The sequence below is a fragment of the Canis lupus genome, chromosome 38, assembly GCF_011100685.1.
Source record: "Canis lupus familiaris isolate Mischka breed German Shepherd chromosome 38, alternate assembly UU_Cfam_GSD_1.0, whole genome shotgun sequence".
NCBI lineage: Eukaryota > Metazoa > Chordata > Mammalia > Carnivora > Canidae > Canis > Canis lupus.
In genome coordinates, this window is record NC_049259.1 from 2751306 (window position 1) to 2774100 (window position 22795).

At 40.8% G+C, this 22795-nt stretch overlaps 1 protein-coding gene across 2 annotated transcripts in view; it reads right to left on the reverse strand.

Moving 5' to 3' along the window:
• The window catches only part of NUCKS1 (nuclear casein kinase and cyclin dependent kinase substrate 1), a 33464-nt gene extending 12649 nt beyond the window's left edge, over positions 1-20815 (reverse strand). The window contains exons 1-3 of one of the 2 annotated variants that reach the window (XM_038586049.1): positions 20614-20815; positions 2837-2886; positions 310-415 (exon numbers count right to left, since the gene is read on the reverse strand). In XM_038586049.1, the coding sequence (XP_038441977.1) occupies positions 310-415; positions 2837-2886; positions 20614-20630 (173 nt within the window). In that variant the 5' untranslated portion in view covers positions 20631-20815. The remainder of the gene's footprint in view (positions 1-309; positions 416-2836; positions 2887-20613) is intronic. The other variant, XM_038586050.1, reaches the window with a different exon arrangement.
• Positions 20816-22795: the final 1980 nt, after the last annotated feature.

The following is a 22795-nucleotide window of genomic DNA, read 5'->3' on the forward strand; positions in this document are numbered from 1 at the left end:
GTAACAAATCACACACGTAAACAATCTCTCTGCTTATGTTCAGAAGTTTGAGGTAGCAACAAAAGCATTCTTGGAGATCACCTTGGATTCCAGGTTGAGTCCAAGCAAGCTTCATGACATTAAAGCAGCTCAGCTCTACATTCAAGAAGCACTGCCTGAGAGAGTAAGAAATAGGCAAAACATCAAGTGGACAATAAGCACTTTCCCACAGTAAATGGAGTAAATGGAGATTCCACCAAGTTAGAGATCAGAGCCAACCCTCACATCCAGCGTAAGCACAAGCACGAACAGATTAACAATGCCTCTTACCTATCCTCCTGTGAATTCTTTCCAGATCGCCTCTTATTTTTAGCTTCTCGGGGAGATGATCGAATTTTCTTAGCTGGAGGGCCTGAATCTCTTCCATAATCTTCATCTAAACAGATAATTTTTCAAATTCAATGAATTAGATTATGATTTTTACATGTAGAAATTGCCACTGTTTATTTATAAATATCTCTCATGCTACTTAAATGGTGAGGGGTTCAGGATTTCCCAAATAATTTTCTTTCACTTTTAAAAAGTAAATTGTTTTCTACCCCAGTCCCTTCTAGTCCTCATGTGTTTAATATATTTAATATATCCATAGCCAAAGAAATATTTCTTACCAATTTATATCCTACCCTTTTAATTTCTTAAAGATATGCCATGTTTCGACATCTTCCAACTTATTTACTTGAAAACTATTAAACGGTAATAAAGCAACATATGCATTTTAGAATGTAGAGAGCCCACAATTCTATAATCCTAACACAATTACTGTTATTAAGTAAATTACTTGAAAACCAAAGTATTAAATGTAGCATACTGACACTTAAGGGAAATACCTCCAATTTCAAAAGTCCTTTAACTAAAGAAAACTACCCTATCTTAAACATTGATTAATTCTTTTAAAAAAGACTTATTTATTTATTATAGAGGGATAGCACATGCACATAAGTGGGGGGAGCGGCAGAGGGAAAGGGACAGTCTTCCAGCAGTCTCCATGCCCAGCACAGAGCCTGACATAGGGTTCAGTCCCATGACCCTAAGATCTTGACCTGAGCTGAAATCAAGAAGCAGACACTAGGAACACCTGGGTGGCTCAGTGGTTGAGCATCTGCCATTGGCCCAGGGTGAGATCCTGGAGTCCTGGGATCGAGTCCCGCATCAGGCTCCCTGCATGGAGCCTGCTTCTCTTTCTGCCTATGTCTCTGCCTCTCTCTCTGTCTCTCATGAATAAATAAATAAAATCTTAAAAAAGATTAAAAAAAGAAAAAAAAAGCCAGACGCTCAACTGACTGAGCCACCCAAGCGCCCCCATAATTGAATACTTCTAAAACTGTTTACTACTCTATTATATAGAATAGTGGAGATCTGGAAGCAGTCTGGAGCTTCAGTAATTATTAAATGGTTGGACACATTATAAATTCCATTATGGAATATCACACAACCATTAATAGGAGTTTCTCAAATAACTTTTTGTAACAGGAAAAAGATACTCATAAGTAGGAGTGTGATGGGAGGGAGACAGAACCCAAGATTCTTTCTTTCTTCTTTTTTTTTTAAATATTTACTCGTGAGAGACACAGAGAGAGAGGCAGAGACATAGGCAGAGGGAGAAGCAGGCTCCCTATAGGGAGCCTGATATGGGACTTGTTCCCAGGGTCCTGGGATCGCAACCTGAGTCAAAAGGAGATGCTCAACCACTGAGCCACCCAGGTGCCCCAGAACCCAAATTCAATAGCAAGACTTCAACTACATTCATTTATTTATTTATTTATTTATTTATTTATTTATTTATTTATTTATTTATTTTAAAGATTTTATTTTATTTACTCATGAGAGATACAGAGCGAGCCAGAGAGGCAGAGGGAGGAGCAGGCTCCACGCAGGGAGCCCGACGTGGGACTTGATCCCGGGTCTCCAGGATCAGGCCCTGGGCTGCAGGCAGCGCTAAACTGCTGTGCCACTGGGGCTGCCCTCAACTATATTTTTAAAAGGAGAGAAAAGACACAGGCTTTTTAAACAAAAAGATTAAAATGGTAATTTGCTAGCCAAGGGATCTTGAATAATATTTCTGCCCCAATTCTTCATCTGTAAACAGTAACAGTATTTCCCATTTTATTAGAACTGCTCTACTAAGGATTAAATGAATAACTGCAAATATTTAACAAGCATTTAGTAAATGTTAGTATTTCTTCCGGGAGGCTGGATTATATGTTATTACTCTTCTTTACATTTCTGCATTTTCTAAAATTTCCCAAAGTACACATAATATCTTTATAACTAAAATTGGATAAAAAAACAAAAAAAAACAAATAGCAAATGGATCTGAAAAATTATTAGAGTAAGGACATATTCTACAGAAACTTTTTATGGCTAAGATTTAAGACACACTACTCATTCCATGATGAATTAGTTCACAATTCAAATGTTTCACAAATACTCTCATGTTAGTTATTTTATTATGCAAAAACCTTAAACTACTATAAGGTACAAGTTTTGCTGTGATTATAACAGGAGAAATAGCTAATGAACACTGCATCAGAATTATTGTACATTTAAAGTGTGGAATCCAAAACCAGATAAGAAAAAAAGTATTCAAGTATTTACTATCAATGACCTACTAAGAAAAGTTAAAATCCATGCAAGTTCAACTTTTGTTTTGGGTGACACAGATCTTGACATAATTTACACAGTTTAAAAATAAAGAATAAAATTTATTTTAAAAGCATGATCTAAAAAGTACGTTAAGTTGGCATTCTTTCATTATTAGTTGGCCCAACTTACAATTTACTGAAATCATGAAACTTACCAGCATCATCAGATTCCTGAAACTGTGAATAATCAACGACCTTTCTATTTCTGTAGAAAGAAGAGACTCTAATTAAGATCATAAAAAATGTAGGACTTTTCTATATTAGAACACACGTTCCTATTTCATAAACAAAATTAGAACTAGCTCTGTAAAAATTTTTCAACAAGTCTCCACCTCAGCCCAAAACCCTTCATGTGTTGCAGAAAGGTCTAGTTTAAACCAAAAGTATTTCAAACTACAATTCTCCGAATTGTTCTCATCTCAGTGATAGCTCAAATACTATTCTCTCCCTCAAAACCCTTTCACCTCCCAAAACACGCATAAAACAGCAAAATGCACCAAACTACTATATGTATTCATTAATGACACAGAGATATAACATGTGCACAAAAAAACTGTAAATGTTTTACATTTTTATTCTTACTGCTATACATATATAGACGTGTGTATACCTGACAAAACTATTACTGAGGTGTTTTTTTTTAAGGCAAAGTGATTTTTAAATATAATGGTTACATTATAATATACAAATTATGATGACAGTAAATTAAGCCTTACACAGAAGAAACAAGTAACTGATTGAGTCAGGAGATGCTTTTTATTAAATGGTCTGGTAATTAAGAAGTCTATGAAAGTCCCACAAATTTATTTATCTACTTGTCTCAGTGACTTTAAGTACTTCCTACTAAGTAAGGGATCTTTAACAATCTGAACAAATCTCAATTTCCATTTTCCTACTTCATACTCTAAAAGCTTAAAATTCCTCCTTTAGGGATATATAAAAGCTTCAATGTCAGTATGCATATAGCCTGTCTTTGAGAAGAGCCTTAGAGGTACTGTACTAAATGGATACTGAATAAGTAAACTGAAAGTATTAAAAGAAACATACCACCAACTACCCCTACGCCTGAGTAGAATATTCCTGATTTTATAGATTAAGACACCATTTATATCCAAAGACAGGATGCTCAGAATTCAAGCACACATAGAATTTCTTTATAATATGTGAATATAAAAGGTAGAGGAGTAAATTCTGAAAACATGTTTGGGGCTTAGATTGGAGGAAGGTATAGCCATATCCTTGGCTTTGAAGAAGAAAGATAGGTTCTTAAGGGATTTTGCCTTCTGTTTTTCTTTAGTCTACCAGCAATGAATTATCTTCTTATCATATGGCCTCAGTAAGTCAAGATGCAAAAATATAAAACATAGTCTACATATGTTTTGTTAAAAGCAGCTGAGTTTATATATAAACGATGCCACTCTATTAGGAAAGTTAATTTTAAAAACGTGACTATTAATTCCACTTATATGAGATACGTAGTCAAATTCATAGAGACAGAAAGCATGGTGAGGGTTCTTTCTCAGAAGTGGCTGTCTCAGTTGGTAGAGCGTACAACTCTTGATTTCAGGGTTGTGAGCTTGAGACCGCTGTTGGATGTAGCAACTATTTAAAATCAAATCAAATCTGGGATGCCTAGATAGCTCAGTGGAGTGTGGACTCTTGGTTTCAGCTCAGATGATGATCTCAGGGTCCAGAGATTGAGCCCTGAAGCTGAATCTGGTTGAGATCTACCTCCTAATCTTGTGCATGCTCTTTGTCAAATCAATCAATCAATCGAAGGAAGGAAGGAAGGGGAAAGAATGGTGGATGCCAGGGGCTAAGAGGAGGGGGATAGTGAGTTAATGATATGTATAGTTTGTTTTGCAAGACAAAGAGTTCTGGAGGTTGAGTTTAAAACAGTGTGAATGTATTTAACACTATAGGCCTGTACACTTAAATTGATTAAGATGGTAAATTTCATGTGATTTTACTACAATTTAAAAAAAGAGTGGATCCCTGGGTGGCTCAGGGGTTTAGCGCCTGCCTTTGGCGCAGAGCGTGATCCTGGAGTCCCGGGATCTAGTTCCACGTCGGGCTCCCTGCATGGGCCTGCTTCCCCCTCTGACTGTCTCTGCCTCTCTCTCTCTCTGCCTCTCTCTCTCTCTGTCTCTCATGAAAAAATAAATAAAATCTTTTAAAAAATTTTTAAAAAAAGATTAAAATAAAATTCTATTAAAAAACTATTTGGGGGCTGATAACTAACTGCCTACTATATTTTAACAAAATAGTGGTTTTTATTGACAGATGCTATGAAAAACAGTATAATGACCATTTTCTGCATCATTTAGGATCAAGATGGTACCCAAAAGTGGGAGTTTGAAATCTTAATCTCTAATAGTTAATGTACAGGTTCTGAAATTGCAGGCATAATAATTCTAATTTATCCATGCTGGTGGGATTGCAACTAAAATCATGATACGATTTCTGGGTACCATCTGCCAACAGATACATACATTCTATGAGACTATATAAAGGATGGCCAAGGGTATATCATATGAAGAGCATATGAATAAACTGAAATTAACTTGCAAAAGAGCAAATATGTTAGCTACTTTAAGGCTTTGAAAATAAGGGAGCAATAAACATACTGGCTTATTAGCTTCCTGATCAGATTAAGTGTGGGTTCAATATAAACAACTTTGTAGCAGTTAGCTAATGATAGTTACTTCCGTGATCTATCATTAGGAACACTCAGAAAGTTATTATCTCCTAAAAAGCACAGAATGTTTGTTAATAGGAATCTTGGGTTCTGGTTCTAGATCTTCGGGCAAATCACATGATTTTTCTGGGCCTCAGATCCTCCTCTGCTGGAACTAATGGCTTAATTTGCTGGACAGATCTAAAAAGTTATGCCATTTTTAAAAAAAGTTTATTTAGGGCAGTCCTGGTGGCGCAGCGGTTTAGCGCCGCCTGCAGCCCAGGGCATGATCCTGGAGACCCTGGATCGAGTCCCACGTCGGGCTCCCCGCATGGAGCCTGCTTCTCCCTCTGCCTGTGTCTCTGCCCCTCTCTCCCTCTGTTTCTCATGAATAAATAAATAAAATATTTTAAAAAATAAAATAAAAAATAAAAATTTAAGTCAACACTGGGCTCAAACAACCCTGCGATCAAAAGTGGGCACACTCTTCCAACTGAGCCAGCCAGGCATCCCTATGCCATAAATATAAATAAGATTATTATTAAAGTTCAAGGTAAAACTTTTTCTCAATTGTAAATGGTCACTTTCATTCTCTACACCACACATCTCAACTCGTATCGCTGTACTGTTTGTTTTCTGCACTAATTTGAGTTTCTTGAAGGTAACAATGGGCTTACATCCACATTTTCCCCTCAACATTTCTTTCCAACCACAAATCAAGGTAAAAAGTAGACATTCAAATGTTTTTTATTTTTCGCTCTTAGGCCAAATTTACGAGCTCTGTTAGAAATCTAATTTTATAATACACTTGAGTGGATAATATCCAACCTCCTTAAAAGTCTTTGAAGGCCTTATCTTTTGCCACTTAATCAAGCAACCCAGAAATCTGTAATTCTCCCATCAAGTTATTTCTTACCACTTGTTCATGCTTCTCCTTGGCCTACATTTCTCCTTGTGTCACTCCCACTCATATCAGATACCTCACCTCCTCTCAATACCTTTAATCCTTTATTGATAACTATATAACCTACTAAATGTCTGTCTTCCCTACTAAATGTGAACCTCTTGAGGACAGGGGTTGTGTCTCTTTCATTCAAAACACCAAATTCAAGAAATGTGTTTAGGCGCACCTGAGTGGCTCAGCCAGTTAAGAGTCTGCCTTCAGCTCAGGTCATGATCTCAGGGTCCTGGGATCAAGCACCACATCCTGGCTCCCTGCTCAGCAGGGAGTCGGCCTCTCCTACAGTTCATGCTCTCTCTGGCTCTCTGTCAAATCAATCGATCAATCTTAAAAAAAAAAAAATATGTGTTTGATGAACAAATGGATTTGGCATCTGCAAATGGTCAGGGTGGGAAAGGGCATCATGAGAGAGCATATATACAGGAGCCTTCAGTTTAATTCCCACTGCCCTTAATGATAAAAGAAAATTTAATTTTAATTTTCTCCATATAAAATAACTAGTTATTTTAAATCTAAAAAATGTAAAAGGCTACTATTTAGAAATTTTTTCTACCCTAGTTTTCAACAAGCAGAACAACAAAAAATTGCTATGTAGACTATACTGTTATTATAGGAGTAATTAAATTTTTCAAAGTTTTTCAAAGTTAAATTCAAGGCCATTCCATTTGAAACAAAGTATTTTACCTTCAATTATGTGAAAATGGCCGAAATTAACAGAATATCTCATGTACATAATAAATATCATTTATCACAGAAACCAGAAAACTTGAGTAAAGCAATATAATAGAAGCAAATCTGTCTTAAGGATAACTAGATCCCGGGACGCCTGGGTGACTCAGAGGCTGAGCGTCTGCCTTCAGCCCCAGGGCTTGATCCTGGAGTCTGGGGATCGGGGGGATAGGTAATCGTGTCCCACATCAGGCTCCCTGCATGGAGCCTGCTTCTTCCTCTGCCTGTGTCTCTGCCCCCGCCCCCCCCCCCCCGTATCTCTCATGAATAAATAAATAAAATCTTAAAAAAAAAAAAAAAGATGACTAGATCCCCACCCAAAAAGAATGTATCCATCCATAAATGTTAGAGGAAAAAGATAAGAATATTGAAATAAAGAATCTGAAATAAAGGATCTCATTACAATGATTTAGAATAATAATTCAGTTCATTTCCTGCCTTCTAAAGATGCTTCAAGGGCCCCAGGGTGGCTCAGCTGGTTAAGTGTCTGCCTTTAGCTCTGGTCATGATCCCAGAGTCCCGAGATCAAGTCCTGAATTGGGCTCCTGCTTCTCCCTCTCCCTCTGCCTGCCACTCACCCTGCTTGTGCTCTCTCTCTGTCATACAGTCTTTAAAAAAGTAAACAGGGGCACCTCGGTGGCTCAGTGGTTGAGTGTCTGCCTTTGACTCAGGTCATGGGGTCCTGGGATCGAGGCCTGCATCAGGCTCCCCACAGGGAGCCTGCTTCTTCCTCTGCCTTGTGTCTCTGCCTCTCTCATGAATAAATAAATAAAATATTTAAAAAATAAATAAATAGGGACGCCCGGGTGGCTCAGTGGTTGAGCATCTGCCTTTGGCTCAGGTCGTGATCCTGGGGTGCCAGGATCGAGTCCTGCATCAGAGTTCCCACCGGGATCCTGCTTCTCCCTCTGCCTGTGTCTCTGCCTCTCTTTCTGTGTCTCTCATGAATAAATAAAATCTTTGAAAATAAATTAAAAAGCTTCAAAACAATAGTAGAAATATTATTCCACTACCTAGAGATTTACCTTAAGGTGGAAAGGGATTTTTAATGAACTTCTGTATAAACTAAAAATTGAGAAGATATATTGGGATGGAAACAAATATTTAGGAGTAATATTTAAGTCTAATTAAGGGCATGAGAAGTTCTACTTCAAGTTGAAAACAAAGAAACATTATTTCCTCGAAATACCATTACTTAATGCCAAAGCTAAGCCAACTCCTCAGTGTAAAATGAGCATCAATAACTAGACAACAACCAGACCTGAGAGGACAAAAAATTTGACTATAACACAGAAGGTTAAAAACACAGATTTTGGAACTGGGTTTAAATCCTGGCTCTGCCACTTACTAGCTGTATGTCCTTGAGCAAGTTACTTCCCCCTCACTGAACTTCAGTTTCCTCACCTGTAAAACATGAGTAACAACACCTATCCCTCAAGATTGTTGTGAGTGCCAGGTACACAGGTAACCAACAAAAAGCAGCTATTATACCTGTAAGTACTAACTTGTTCCCCCAGAATCCCTTTCAATTGTGAACATACATGAGTAACACTTTTAATGAATTATTTTATTTTATTTTTTTAAAGATTTATTTATTTATTCATTCAGAGAGAGAGGCAGAGACACGGGCAGAGGGAGAAGCAGGCTCCATGCAGGGAGCCCGACATAGGACTCGATCCTAGGTCTCCAGGATCTCACCCTGGGCTGCAGGTGGTGCTAAACCGCTGTGCCACCGGGGCTGCCCATTAATGAATTATTTTAACATGATGATTAAGTTACTATTTTAAAAAAATGAATGTCTTAGGGAAAATTCCCGATAACTTTTGATCCCTCCCCCCAAACTTAACCACAAATACCCCATTGTGGACCAGAAGTCTTAATCAGGAATAGTTGATCGACACATATTTTTTATGTCATATGTATTATATACTCCATTCCTACAATAAAGTAATCTAGAGAAAAAAAAATGTTACTGAGAAAATCCTAAGGATGAGAAAAGAGATTTATAGTGCTATGCTGTATTCACTGAATAAATCTGCATAGAAATGGACCCATGCAGTTCACACTCAAGTGTTTAAGGGGCCAACAGTATAGGAACACAGAAACTTCAACTGTGTGTGCTCTTACTTTACAAACTTACATGATCTATCTAGATTCTTTTTTTTTTTTTTCCTATCTAGATTCTAAATGTACCTTGGTCACAATGAACCAATTCCTGAATGATCACCAGAGGGCTCTGAGATGAGAAGTTCCCCCTTTTACATCAGGTCAAAGTGCAAAAACAAAGGGTAAAGTGGGAAGCTGGACAAAGAACATGAAAAGATCTGGTTTTGGCACCAAATGTGGATAACTCAAGAAACTCAAGAAGCAATAGGGACATTTTTCTTCCACTAATCAACTTCTTTCTACTAAATGCTGAGAAGTCTACACCCCAAATGCTTTTATAGCAGCAACTAAGACCAAAACAATGATATTTGTGAAATCTGACGTACCTCCAACCAACATTCTGAAGAGTCAACCATCAGTGTTTAAGATGAAAATTTTCACTTTTGAGATGACTTTATCTAACCTCTAGCTTTTTTTTTTTTTTTTAAGAGAGGGAGATACCAGGGGTGTGTGTGTGTGTGTGTGTGTGGCACAGGAAGAGAGAATCTTAAGCAGACTATATGCCCAGTGCAGAGACTGAAGAGCCCTATGGTGGGCTTGATCTCACCATCCTGACATCATGACCTGAGCCTAAACCAAGAGTTGGACATTTAACCGACTGAGCCAGCCAGCACCCACCCCCCTGTAAAAGTAAGCTCTTGGCCCAACATGGGGCTTGAACTCATGACCCTGAGATCACAAGTCACATGCTCTACCAATTGAGCCAGCCAAGTGCCCCTCTCTTTAACCTCATCTATAGAGGGAGAAAAAAAAAAAAAAAAAAAAAGCCCATATAATCCAGCTCTACTTTATAACAAGCCAGCAAATCAAAATATGGAGACCAATAACAAGTTAATAACTCTGGAGGAGGAAGCAGAACTTCCGATATATTCGGAAGTAAATTTAATTACATATTAAATTATTGACAACCTAAGCTTTATACTACTTGAAGACCACAAAACCATTTTCTCAAGGCAAACTGGAGAGCCTTTTAGACAATTTATTATATTATTTAGCTCAATCAACAGACTACACTTCCATTTCTACCCTAAAGAAGTTCTGGCCAATGCAGGGAAGGATTTTTTAAAAAATCCATCTTGCTAACTTTATAAAATTTAACAAGTTCCTCACTAGGCACTTAAGGCACATTTGAAATTTGAATTTTGAGAAACCTAAAATAACCAAAAAAAAAAAATTTGTTTTTTTTTTTTTAAGATTTTATTTATTCATGAGAGACACACAGAAAGAGAGGCGGAGACACAGGCAGAGGGAGAAGCAGGCTCCATGCAGGGTGCCTGATGTGGGACTCATCCCAGAACTCCAGGATCAATGCCTTGGGCCAAAGGCAAGCGCTAAACCGGAGCCACCCAGGGATCCCCCAACATTGCTTTTTTCACTCATCACCTGAGTGGTAAATACCTCATTTGGTCAGATGAATGAGATCCTGCAGAACAATGTTTTTCAACTGGCAGGTCATAACCCACAACTGGGTCCTGAAATGAATTTACTGGTGTATCAGCAACATTAAAATAACAACCAAGCAAATGAAAAATATCAGAGAAAACCTTATCTAAATAATAGTAAGTTCCTGAAACTTGTTTCAGGTGATTTGTATCCTCGTATGCAGTGATCTCATCCAAACAGTTTGAGACCCACTGCTCTAGAATAGAAAGTGGATTGCAAAAGGAGATTTCTAAAGTCATTTTTATTTTTACCTTTACAAAAAACAATTTGTTATTGATCCATGGCAGCAAAAGAATAACATCTCTTCCTGTTTTAATTTCCTATCTTTTTAAATTTTAAATTAAGTGGGCTCCACGCTGGGCATAGAGCCCAACACAGAACTTGAATTCAGGACTCTGAGATCAAGAGTTGGAGGCTTAAATGACTGAGCCACACAGGTGCCCCCGCTTAAAGATTTTTAAAAAGTATTTTGAGAGAGAGAAAGAGAGCTCTCTATTTTGAGGAGCAGAGGGAGAGGGAGAGAGAGAATCTTAAGCAGGCTCCATGCCTAGTGCAGAGCCTGACAAGCCCGGCACAGGGCTGGATCTCACAACTCTGAGATTATGACCTGAGCTGAAATCAAGAATCAGATGCTCAACTGACTGAGTCATCCAGGTGCCCCAGTTTGTTTTTTTGTTTGTTTGTTTTTAAGTAATCTCTACCCCCAGTGCGAGGCTTGAACTCACAACCCAGAAATCAAGAGCGGCATGCTCTACCAACTTAGCCAATCAGGCACCCCTACTTTCCTATCTCTTTTAAAAACTTACTTTTCCCAGCTTAAGCACTCATAAAACCTATCCAAGTTTGGTGGGGAGGAGGTAGGATGGTATGACGATAACATGAGGTGTACTATATGTACTAGAACTAATGGACTTTAGATGATCTAATCCAATCTTACCCCAAACTTGCTATCCTATCAACAAATATCCCTAGGAGGGAATTCTAAGGACCTCCTATGACCTCCTAAGGCAGCTTATTCTAAGAAAATTCCAATAATGAAATAGTTCTTTTTATCGTGAAATCTGCCTCTCAGGTCCACTCACTGATTCTGTCACGTGTATCTTCTGAATTACCATGGATTCAATCTAACCCCTCCCCCAAAGAAAGGCCCTTACACTTTATAGGACAGTTTCCACTTTTTTCTTCAGGGTTCCTTTAATCCTTCTTCATAACTTATTTCAAGCATCTTCATGACCTAATTGTTACCCTTTGTATCACCTGGGATTTTGTCAAGTTGATCAAGTAGTGCCCCAATCTAATCATAACAACATAGCATAGTTCATAAAGGTGTATATGGAGGACAAAGGGAGATCAGGATTATAAATTTCCTCCCCGTATTCTTCTCTGTATGTGTAATAATGCAATCCAAGAACTCAACTGCCTCTTGGGCTATTATATCACACAATGTACTATATATTGCAATTCCAGTAACTAAAGCCTCCTTTTCCCAAGACCTAAAACTTTTCTGTAGTTCATTTCTGTAGTTCATTTCAGCATATTATCTTTCTCAACTTCGTATTATCCACAAACTTAATCAACATAAGCCAAGAACAAAGTCCTTTAAGGCATCAGTGGAAATGTTCTTTCAGGCTGACATCAATCTATGAATAAATAGATTTGTCTTCCCTGGGTATGGCTACTGAGGTACAAGTCCATCACAGCAAACTAGCATTCTGCTCACATTTCATTTTCCCCACAAGGACCTCCTGTGAAGCTCTGTCAAAATCCTTGTTGAAAGAGAAACCTCAGTCAGTTAAGGGTCCGCTCAGGTCATGAGACAGGGTCCCAGGTCGGGCTCCTGGCTGGGCGTGGAGCCTGCTTAAGATTCTCTCTCTACTTCTGCCCCTCCCCTACCCCATTTACTCACTCACTTTCTAAAAAAAAAAAGAAAGAAAGAAAGAAAAAAGGGCCAGTATTTTACTCTAATTTTTTAAAAAATAAATGGGTTTGTTTAAACCGATAGTGAAGCTTTAAAAAAAAATAAACCTTTTTTTGTTTGCACTAAATATTCCCAGGAACCACAAAATAAAACACAGCTAGTAAAGAGTAAAAGCAGTATGCTAAGATCATAAACTTGTTTTATAATTTCAAATTTAAAGAATTTTCTCATTACAGATTTTCCCAAATTGTGTTCTGTCAAGATAGATTTTCTAAAGATTTCCTGGTCAGATCATTTTGGATATTATCACCTCCTTAAACGAGTGAAAACTTAGAAAGTTCTGCATTAATGAAATCTGCTTAACTTTGATCTCTCAAATTACCAATATTTTAAAAACAAAATCTGAATCCAATGCTTGAGATATCCCTGAAAGCCAACACCAGGAAGACTACTGACCTATGAGACTTTTTTTATCATGCTGAATTTAAAATTATTACAAACAGCAGTTAGTACGATGCACCAGATAGCTACTTCACCTAAATTCTCATTTAATCCCCACAATCTCAGAAGAGTTAATTAACATGAATTCAATTTTATCTGAAGAATCTAATGCTCAGACAGGCTCATGAACTTTCCTATCACTGCAAGCTATCAAGTAGTAAAGCCAATTTTCCAACTCAAGCCCATTAGAACCAATACTGATGGGGCATTGTTGCTGGCTGCAACCTCTCGAACCTTCCCCCTTTGTAGTTGTTCAAATTGAACTCTACAGAATGGAGACTACTGAAGTTTCTGCAGATCTACAAGTTCCTGTATCACTACCCTCCCCCCTTGAAACTTGGGCCACTTGTCTCCCGCCATTCTTCTATTTCTCAAAGATTATTCATATACTAAAGTATCTCAGGACGTTAAAAACATTAGTTCAGAGAAGTGAGGATACCTGAACTCAAGAGTAACTTCTTAGAATTGTTTCATTCATCTTATGCTTCAAGTTCCTCTTGGCTAAGATTTATTCCTTTGACTGTGTCTTGTACTACTGTTACTTACAACTAAAGCTCACAAGACGCAAGAAAACAGTTAAGTAAAATGAACATTATAGGAAAGCACTCCTACGTGTTTCAAATGGAGGGTATAATTTCTGCAGAAAATGGGAGTGGAGTCTTAAATGATGAGCCAGGCAGGTGTTTATTAGCTCATTGTCACAATCTCTTACTAAGTCCTTAATCAACTTGCTAATGTTTCAGGCTAGATACATAAATACTCTTACATGGCACTTCCTATTCCTAAAAGATCTCCAGTTCCACCATATTCTTTATTGTGTTTAAAGGTCACAAATACAAATTTCCGTGAGTAGAAGAAAATATTAGATAAATAACATGGGCCAGATTTTTCCCAACGTAAGTTGAGTGTAAAACCTATGCATTTAAGGAGAGAAGCTTCAAGCGGCTCAGGCTGAAGGGGCCTCAAATGTGCACGCTACCCACCCAGTGGAGTCCTGTCTGCAGCAGTGTCTTGGGAACCTCAGTGGACTCTTTTGGTTATTTTAACTCCACCAGGTACAAATCTGTAGCCCAGCAGGCTTAGTGACTCACTCCACCGAAGGCAATGGCACATCACAAGTGTGGAGTACCTCACCACACAGAGGAAGACAAAAGCATTTGGGGAAAAGTAGATTTCAGGGGAAATTTTTTTTTTCCAGGGGAAATTTAAATGAAGCAGTATCTTGATAGGATCAAAGTACAGTGACAATGCGTGTAATGGGGATAACCTCACGTCTGGGCACAAGTGGGCCCTATTTGTTGGCAGAGAAGCTGGATGTAGAATTGGGTTCAGCAGCGCCTCATCTGAAGCTCTAGAGTTGTAAACCAAGTTCTCCAAAAGGACCTAGCTCTGACAGAAGTGTGGTGTTTTCATTCCTACTAATTTCAAACAGCAGTTTCTAATAGTCTCTTCTAGCGAATTGTTCTTAGTAGGAAGGCATAGTCACTTGAAGGATTGTCGTCTTTACAGCTGCAGCTGATCTGTGGAAGCCAGCCAGCCATGTCTGTTATCCCAGCCTAGTGAAGGGCAGAGTGCATTTACTTCTAAGGGGAGCTAATAAGGTTGATTTTCTCGAGTAGTTTATCTTTGGGTCATTTTAGCTTGATGGGTGAAATATCCTTGAAGATCACCTTGCTTATTAGCAAGTAACTAGAGAGGTGCACAATTCAAAAAACAGACGTGCAAGAAGTGGCACCTGAAAATATGCAACACCCAACAGAAACACTCTGGCAACCTGTGGTCTCTCTGCCTAAAGTATTTCAAAGACCTGTAATTATGGCTATTTAGATAGTAGTTATTTAAAAACATGGTGATGCAATTCTCTAACCACCCGTTCTACTTCTCAGAATCTAGATAGAAATAGGTTTTTTAAAACAAAAGCGATGCCCAGTTTGACCAAAGTGGTCCTGTGCTAAATCCAATTATTTTCTATTGTGCACAACATGACTGTCTGTTAAGTGCTATCTCTAGTTTCAATCCAAGAAGCTACTTCTTCATAATCTGGAGTAATGAGGTCATATTTATTTCTATCTTTGCAGCTGAGAATTTAAAAATGCGAACAGAAGTCACACTTCACAGCAAACTCAATAGCTCCATTATTAAGTTCAAGTAGTCAAAGTTTGCAAAGCCACCCATCTGGCTGTGTAGGCTCTAATTCTAACTCCAGAGGAGCACCACTCACAGGACTACGTATGGTGTCCTGGAATTACACAGTATAGTGGTGACCTTCTTTTGTATTTCTGGCAAAAAGACCACATACAAAAAAAATTAGTAAAACCAACTGCCCTTTCTTTATTCAAAACTACTTTCTCTTTATTTCTAAAGTTGAAAGAAACCTATGAAAACTGTAAAATGCTTCATAAAGTCATGCTACTATCATTCTAGTGGAGTGCAATATCTCCATTATATAAACTTAAGCAGAGACCAGGGCCCACATTGCCTGACCCCGGGTTTCTTTTGCTGCACCATGTTACCTCCCCCAAACGGTTTTATTTAAAACACTAAAAATTCAACCACTTACCTTAATTTGTAACTTGTCAAGTTAAATCAACTCCAATTTTTAATTAATCTTAATTTTTCTTCTAATTTTAACATACTGAGTTTTACAAAGGGTGTTGAACCTTTCCAAGTGCCAGGGTTTTTTTTTTTTTTTTTTTTTTTAAGCCTTTTAAAAGTGAGCTCTACACCCAATTTGGAGTGTGAACTCATGATCCCAAGATCAAGTCACATGCTCTACTAAGTCAGCCAGGTGTCCCCTCCTTTTGTCTTTTAATATGATGTATTAGTAGTAGATTTTAGGTTTTGTTCCTAGGACAAATCCAACTTCACCATATAGGTTTTTAATACACATTGGATTCTGTTAGCTAACATTCTGTTTGGTGTTTCTGCATCTATACTTGCATGTAAAACGAGTCCATTAATTTTCTTGTAGTGTCCTTTAGTTGGCTTTAAAAATCTAATCACTTAATTTAATCAGGGGATAAATGCTCTTGTTACAAAATGTATACACTGAAAGCAATGCCACTTGTCTAACATTCACATTTTCTTCCAAGTGTCACACTATTTCACCGCTTTTCCCTCTCCAAGTTAATGTTCCCATTAACTCCTTCATATTCTCCTATTCCAACAATTTTTCACCCTCCTTCCCCACTTTAAAGTTGATCCTCCCCATCAAAGCCCTATTATGAATTGTAAACCCTTCCACAGATGGCAAAACACGCTACGACCATGAAAAAGAGTAATACCCTGTGGCAGTGTGTCTCATGGGGCAGATCACATTGGTTTTGGGTTGGTCATACTTGGGCCCGAATTCCTGCTTTTCACGTCTTCACAGGTGAACTGGCCCAGTTAATTTAGCCAAGCTTCAGTTACCTCACATAGGAGATGAAAATAACATATACCTTGCTGGGAGAGTTATTTCAATATTGTGAAATACGTGTAAAGTTTCTGACAGGATATTTGGCACAAAAAAAGTTGCTCAGTGATGGCTTGAATTTCAACGTGATTTTATTCTTTCCAAAACTGAAGGTTGAAAAAGTACTCCTGTTAAAGGTCCACAATCTCTAATCCACATTTAGAAATTCAAAAAGTTCTGAAACCAAATGTTTCAGGTTTACCTGAACAATGAGAGGGCTTTTTTGTTGCATTTTTTTTTTCATTGTGAAAATTCAGTTTTATTACAGATAATTAAGGTGTTTGATTACATAAGTACTACTGCTGAACTCACTGGTGATAACCCATTAGTGCACAGTATAGGCCCCATTACTTTTAAATTTTTTGGAAGAAAAATTAAACTTCCAAACACACATGGCCCCAATGATTTCCAACTATACAGGGATTGTGGACCTGTACTACATTCTATGCGGAATCAAATACAGTAAACGCAAATCTAGTAGAAAGGATAACAGCTAAAACTCATGCAGTTTAAATACAGTTTTGCTACTATTTCTACATTTTAATTCCTTTGGCTTCAAAGTCATCGCTGGTAAACTTAAGGAATTGGACTTAATCTGCAAAGGTTTTTCTTTTAGTTTTTCAAAAACATGCTTTTAAGTTAAAAAGCATCTCTGAAAATTATTTTTAAATTGAGTTGAAGAAAACCACTCTTATTTAAAATAACTTTATATCAACCAGTATGAACCTATGCTTTCACATCTAAACTTTAAGGTTAAAGGTTCCTTGCAAGCTCAAGTACTAAACAAAAACCAACCAGATATCAAGTACACTTACATTACGAAGAAAGAAGCAAACACTGTTCTGAATGATTTGGATCATTTTTCATTAAGGGAGGAGCATAGTATATGTACTAAGCTGAATTTCAAGAAACCTGGTTTCTAGTTTGGGCAAGTCAGTGAATCTCTGAGCTTTCTTTCTCCTCTTTTACAAGTAATAGTATTTTCATTCCTTCCTCCCAAGAATCATGGAAGCACTTTGAAAAGCTAAAAGTGCCATATACTACAGTAACATCAATACTTATGAGGCAGAAGGTAAAAGTGATTATTATAAGGGTGAGGATGAGCAGTCCTGAGAATTAAGAAATCTAGGTTGTAGGCCCAACCTTTGCATCCAGTGTGTGATGCAAGGCACTTCACTTGTCCAGGTCCCCATTAAGTCACTTGTAAAAGGAATCTGCCTAAATTTCCTTCTAGCTCCAAGACTGTAATTTCATGCTCTAAAATTGAACCCAAGGCCTAACATATTTGAGCTCTCATTTATATACAATGAGTCAGATGCAGTAAAAAGGTAAAGACAGCAACACTCTATGAGCAAAACTTAAGTTATGTGTTGCACGTGTCTATGGAAAAACCTGCTCTAGCTTATCAGTTTATTTCCTGCACACGGAAATTGGTATCAAGCAGCCATTAGCACAGTTCTAAATCTTCTTTAAAAGCTCAGATTAGTATTAAGATGAAAAATATTTACAGTAAATATGAAAACCAGAAAAAGTTCCAAAATTACATATAGGACTAAAGGGCAGAAACCCTAAAAGATGCGCTGACACTTATTTTCCAACTTGTGCTTTTTTTGGGTTCATTTTAAAACAGGTTGATCATTCTGATATCTGGTCAAGGTCTATCATTCATTTTTTATTAAATGCCCCCAGGTATATAATATAGATTCTTTATTTACACTTTGGAACCAAAGCACTTCCCTAAGGCAGGACCTTTTTTATTGCAAAATTTAACAAACCACCAAACTCAAGTTTAATTATTTCTGCTTTATTATTGGTCATGAGTATATTAAAAACTTTAAAGTTACAAAGAGACTTTGATCACTAAAGTATATAATCAGAAACCAAGTTGTTTTAAAATTAATAATATGAAAGTGACCCCAGAAGCCAATAAATTAATTTCATTCTTCGGTTAGGGGCAAATAGACAGTTAAAATTAGTTTTAACAACATAATAAACAAGAAAAAAGTTGTGCAGAAGTCCCAAGGCCTCCAAAAAAAGGGACAGAGCCATGCTTAATATATCCCCACCTGGTGATATTAAGAAACAACAACAAAGCCAATAAATTAATTTCATTCTTAGGTCAGGGGCAAATAGACAGTTAAAATTAGTTTCAACAACATAATAAACAAGAAAAAAAGTTGTGAAGTCCCAAGGCCTCCAAAAAAAGGGACAGAGCCATGCTTAACATATCCCCACCTGGTGATATTAAGAAACAACAAAGTTTTCAAGTAAAAAAGAAAAAAAAGAAAAAAAAAGGAAAAAAAAAAAGTTGCGTTCGTGCAATATCTAATTCCGGGAACACGAATTCAGGCAGATGAGTATAATAAAGTCACAATAACATAAAAAGTCATCAAAACCTAGTGAACCGATGTTGAAAGGCAGAAAAAAAAAAAAAACCCAATTTCACCACACAGTTAATTTACTTCCAGAGACAGGAGATCCAATCCAGATGAATCAAATCTTTATTACGATATTGTCTATTTAACCTGATCCTAAGGAGAATATTCTACAAAAATTGAGGAGTACATTGATCAATTTTCATGCCAACAAACAAGCAAGCAAACAAACAAACGTGTGCGTACTATAATCTGAAAAATCTATTCAGACTCCTTGCCAGGAAGTGGGCAAAAGTCTTCCCGGTGGCGACGGTGAGTGATCAGAGACGCGGGCAGAAATGAGAAGGCAGAAAAGCGGGCAGCAGCTAGTTAGCGCTCTCCTCACGCCCACCCCGGCCGCCACCGGCTGGAGACGGACGATCTAGTCAGGAGGCGCGAGCGGTGCGGAACCAGCCCTCGCCGGGTTCCAGACCTCTCTCTAGAGCTCTAGGTCAAAACACTTCCGCTTCTCACAAAACTTGGAATGAAGAAGGGGAAGCGACAGCTGTTAAAGACATTTTGATCTAGACCTTTACCCACTCAGGTCACTGCGAGGCCGCCAGCGCCTTACATGAAAGCGTCGCGGACCGTGCACGGAAGGGAACAGCTCCGGGCCCGGGCGCCGCTCTCCGCCCACAGGCCTCCGCGCGGGGCTAGGCCACGCCCCTCCACAAACGGCACATTCCTCACAATGGCCGGGAGGACGGCAAAGGGCGACTCCGCCGTCCGCTGGGGCACAGCAAACTTGTGGAGATTCTCAGAACCGAGTCTACTGGTTACCGGAATCTAGTCCTTTTATTTTTAGGTCGTTAGGGGGGAAAAGAGACGGTTACAAAGACGTCCGAGACGCGACCGCCGGGGGAGCGGGGGGACGGGCAGCGGGAACGAGAACCACACGGGATCTGGGCCGCGCCGCGCCGCGCGGTTAACCCGCACCCTCCCGGGGAGGGCCGGTCCAGGCGGGGGCGGCTCCGAGCCGCGGCGGAGGAAGCAGCCGCTCTCTTTTCCAGGGCCCAGTCCCGGGCTCCCACTTGGGTCGGGAGGGGGAGAGGACGGGGCCCGCCCACGCCCGGCCCGACCCGACCCGGGAGGCGGGGCCCCGCGGCGACCCCGGAGGCCAGAGGCGGGGCCGGTGGCGGGGCGCCCCTCCCCCCCGCAGGGAGAGACGGGCGGCCGGGCTCCCCGCCCCCACGCCGGCAGCGGGGCGAGGGGCGCGGGGCGAGGGGCGCGCGGGCGTCCCCCCCTCCCCCCCCACGTGAGGCGGGGAGCAGGGCCCGGCCCGGCCCGGCCCGACCCGCCGCTCTCGCCGCAGGCCCCGAGGGCTGGGCCCCGAGGGCCGGGCCCCGAGGAGGTGGGGCCTGGGTGGGGGCGCCGGCTCCACACCCCTCCCCCCGCCCGCTCCAGTGCGGCGGGTGGGGGAGGCGGCAGAGCGGCCCGGAGCTCCGCAGCGGCGCGGGGCGGGGAGGAGCGCGCATGGGCGCGCGGCCGCCACCCCCGCGCAGCCCCGCGCGCCTGCCAGGCCCCCCACGCTCAAGGGCGCGCGCGGGCCCCGAAAGGGAGGAGGCCGCGCGTGGCGCCGGGAGGGCCGACCGCGGGCTTGGGTGCCCCAGGGCTTCACCACTCGCCCCCACCCCTCCATCCCGCTCCAGGCCTCGGACTCCGCACTGACCTGACAGGCCGAGACATGTTCGCTGCCGAAACAGGACCGAGTCGAGAAGCCAAAGACCAGGACCCCCCCCACCCCGCGCGCTCGGCGCCCCACCCCCCCCAACTTCGGCCGATGGGGCCGCTGCCGCCGAACCCCGAGCTGCTGGCTTCTCAGGCTCCGCTGCTGCTTGGTCCAGGGCCCCTTAATCAGACGAGCCCCCCGCTCCCCCGTCTCTTCAAAATGGATGAATCAAACCAGCCGAAAATGCGCCAAAGCCGCGGTGCAACCGAGCCCTCTAGGGCCTGTGGGCTCCGCCCCACCACGGCCGGCCATTGGCGGCTTCTGCCAGACGAGCACAGCTCATTGGCCCGTTTGAATCATCACGTCCCCTAGACCCCGCCCCGCGCACCGATAGGCCCCGCCTCCTCCGTGGGGTCCTGTTAGTCAAGATGCTCTGAGAGCGCACGGCCGCAAAACAAAAATGGTCGCTGTTTGGCCCGCCCCCTGGTTTCCACTCCGGAACTGCAGATTCGTTCTGGGTCGCGTCGTGAAGCGACTGGAAAGAAAGATGGACGTGAGGCTCGATGTCGTTTAGTGGTAGTTTAATGATGTCTCATTTCGCCGGCCTTGATCTTCTGGAAACTGCGCCGATAGCAAAACGCGTGGGATAGGCAGCTGATTCGTCACTAAGGGGCTGCTTCAGAATTGGAGGGAAATTCCATAGGTTCAAAATGTTTGACCTTAAACGCACGAGCCCTTTCCACCTGGCTAAAGCGCTAGCCCTCAAGGGCCCCAACCGCCGTCGGGGCAGAGAGGCAGGATCAGAATCAAGGAATAACTTCACTCCCAGTTTCCATTCTCCATTCTGGACCTTGAGATCCACATTCAGGGTCATTAGAGTCCCAGTCCCCAGCAGGACTCCAGGGGCCTAATGATTAGAAGCATGAGCTCTGAGGCCACAGCCTGTTTCGATTTGCAGCCCAGGTCCACGACTTAGTAGTTGAAGAACTTTACCTCGCTGTGCCTCAGTTTTTTCAAGTGTAAAATGGGAAACAAAGATACTTGCCTCATAGGGATATTAGGACTAAATGAGCTGATGTATGCAAAGCCCCTAGGACGGTCGCCCGTGTACAGACAGGCCCGGATAGCAAGCAGAAAGTATCTGTGAAATTCAGTTTTTGAAAAACGACTTGGTCCTTGGGTAGGACTGGATGGCGTTGGCTCAAGACTCAAGACAAACAGCATAGGGTAACTCAGACCATTCCACTTAAATTCATGAACATTGGTTGGATGCCTAAAATTCTCAGAGGTAGAGCTGAGGATCCCTATGGGAACGACTGTTTACTCTACCATTGTAAAATAAATTTCAGGGACTGCCACAGGCAGCCTGTTAATAACCAACTGAAGATGCACTCCATAAACAAACAAACCTGCCACTGTCTGCCTCCTGCAAAGTCTCTCCTTAAAAAAAAAAAAAAAAAATCTGCCTTCCCTAAGGGAAGAGAATGCACAGTCCACCAGTGAAGCATTAAACAAGTTATCTTCTCCCTTTGGCTGTGTCACTCTACCCTTTCTTGAATTTGCGTGTGTGTAGTAAAGTGCAAACGTTAAATTCACCATTTTGACTATTTTTGAGCGTATAGTTCAATGGCGTTAAGAACACTTATATCGTTGTGCAACTCTCACCACCATCCATCTCCAGAATATTTATTTTCATCCGCCCACCTGAGGCTCTGTACCTTTTTTTTTTTTTAAGATTTTATTCATTCATTTATGAGAAACAGAGAGAGAGGCAGAGACACAGGCAGAGGGAGAAGCAGGCTCCATGCCGGGACCCTGACGTGGGACTCGATCCCGGGACCCCAGGATCACACCCTGGACCAAAGGCGGCGCTGAACCGCTGAACCACCCGGGCATCCCCTAGGCTCTGTACCATTAAACAGTAACTCCTCACTCCCTTTCTCCCCAGACTTTGGCATCCATCATTTTACTTTGTTTTTTTATGAATTTGACTACTCTAGGAAGTCTACTCTTATTCTATATAAGTAGAATCATATAGTATTTATCCTTTTGTGTTGACTGATTTCACTTAGCATGTCTCCTGAGTTCATTCATGTTTTAGCATGTATCAAAATGTTTTACTTTTTAAGGGCCTGGATAATATTTCAATGCATGTATATACCCCTTTTTGTTTACCTATTTG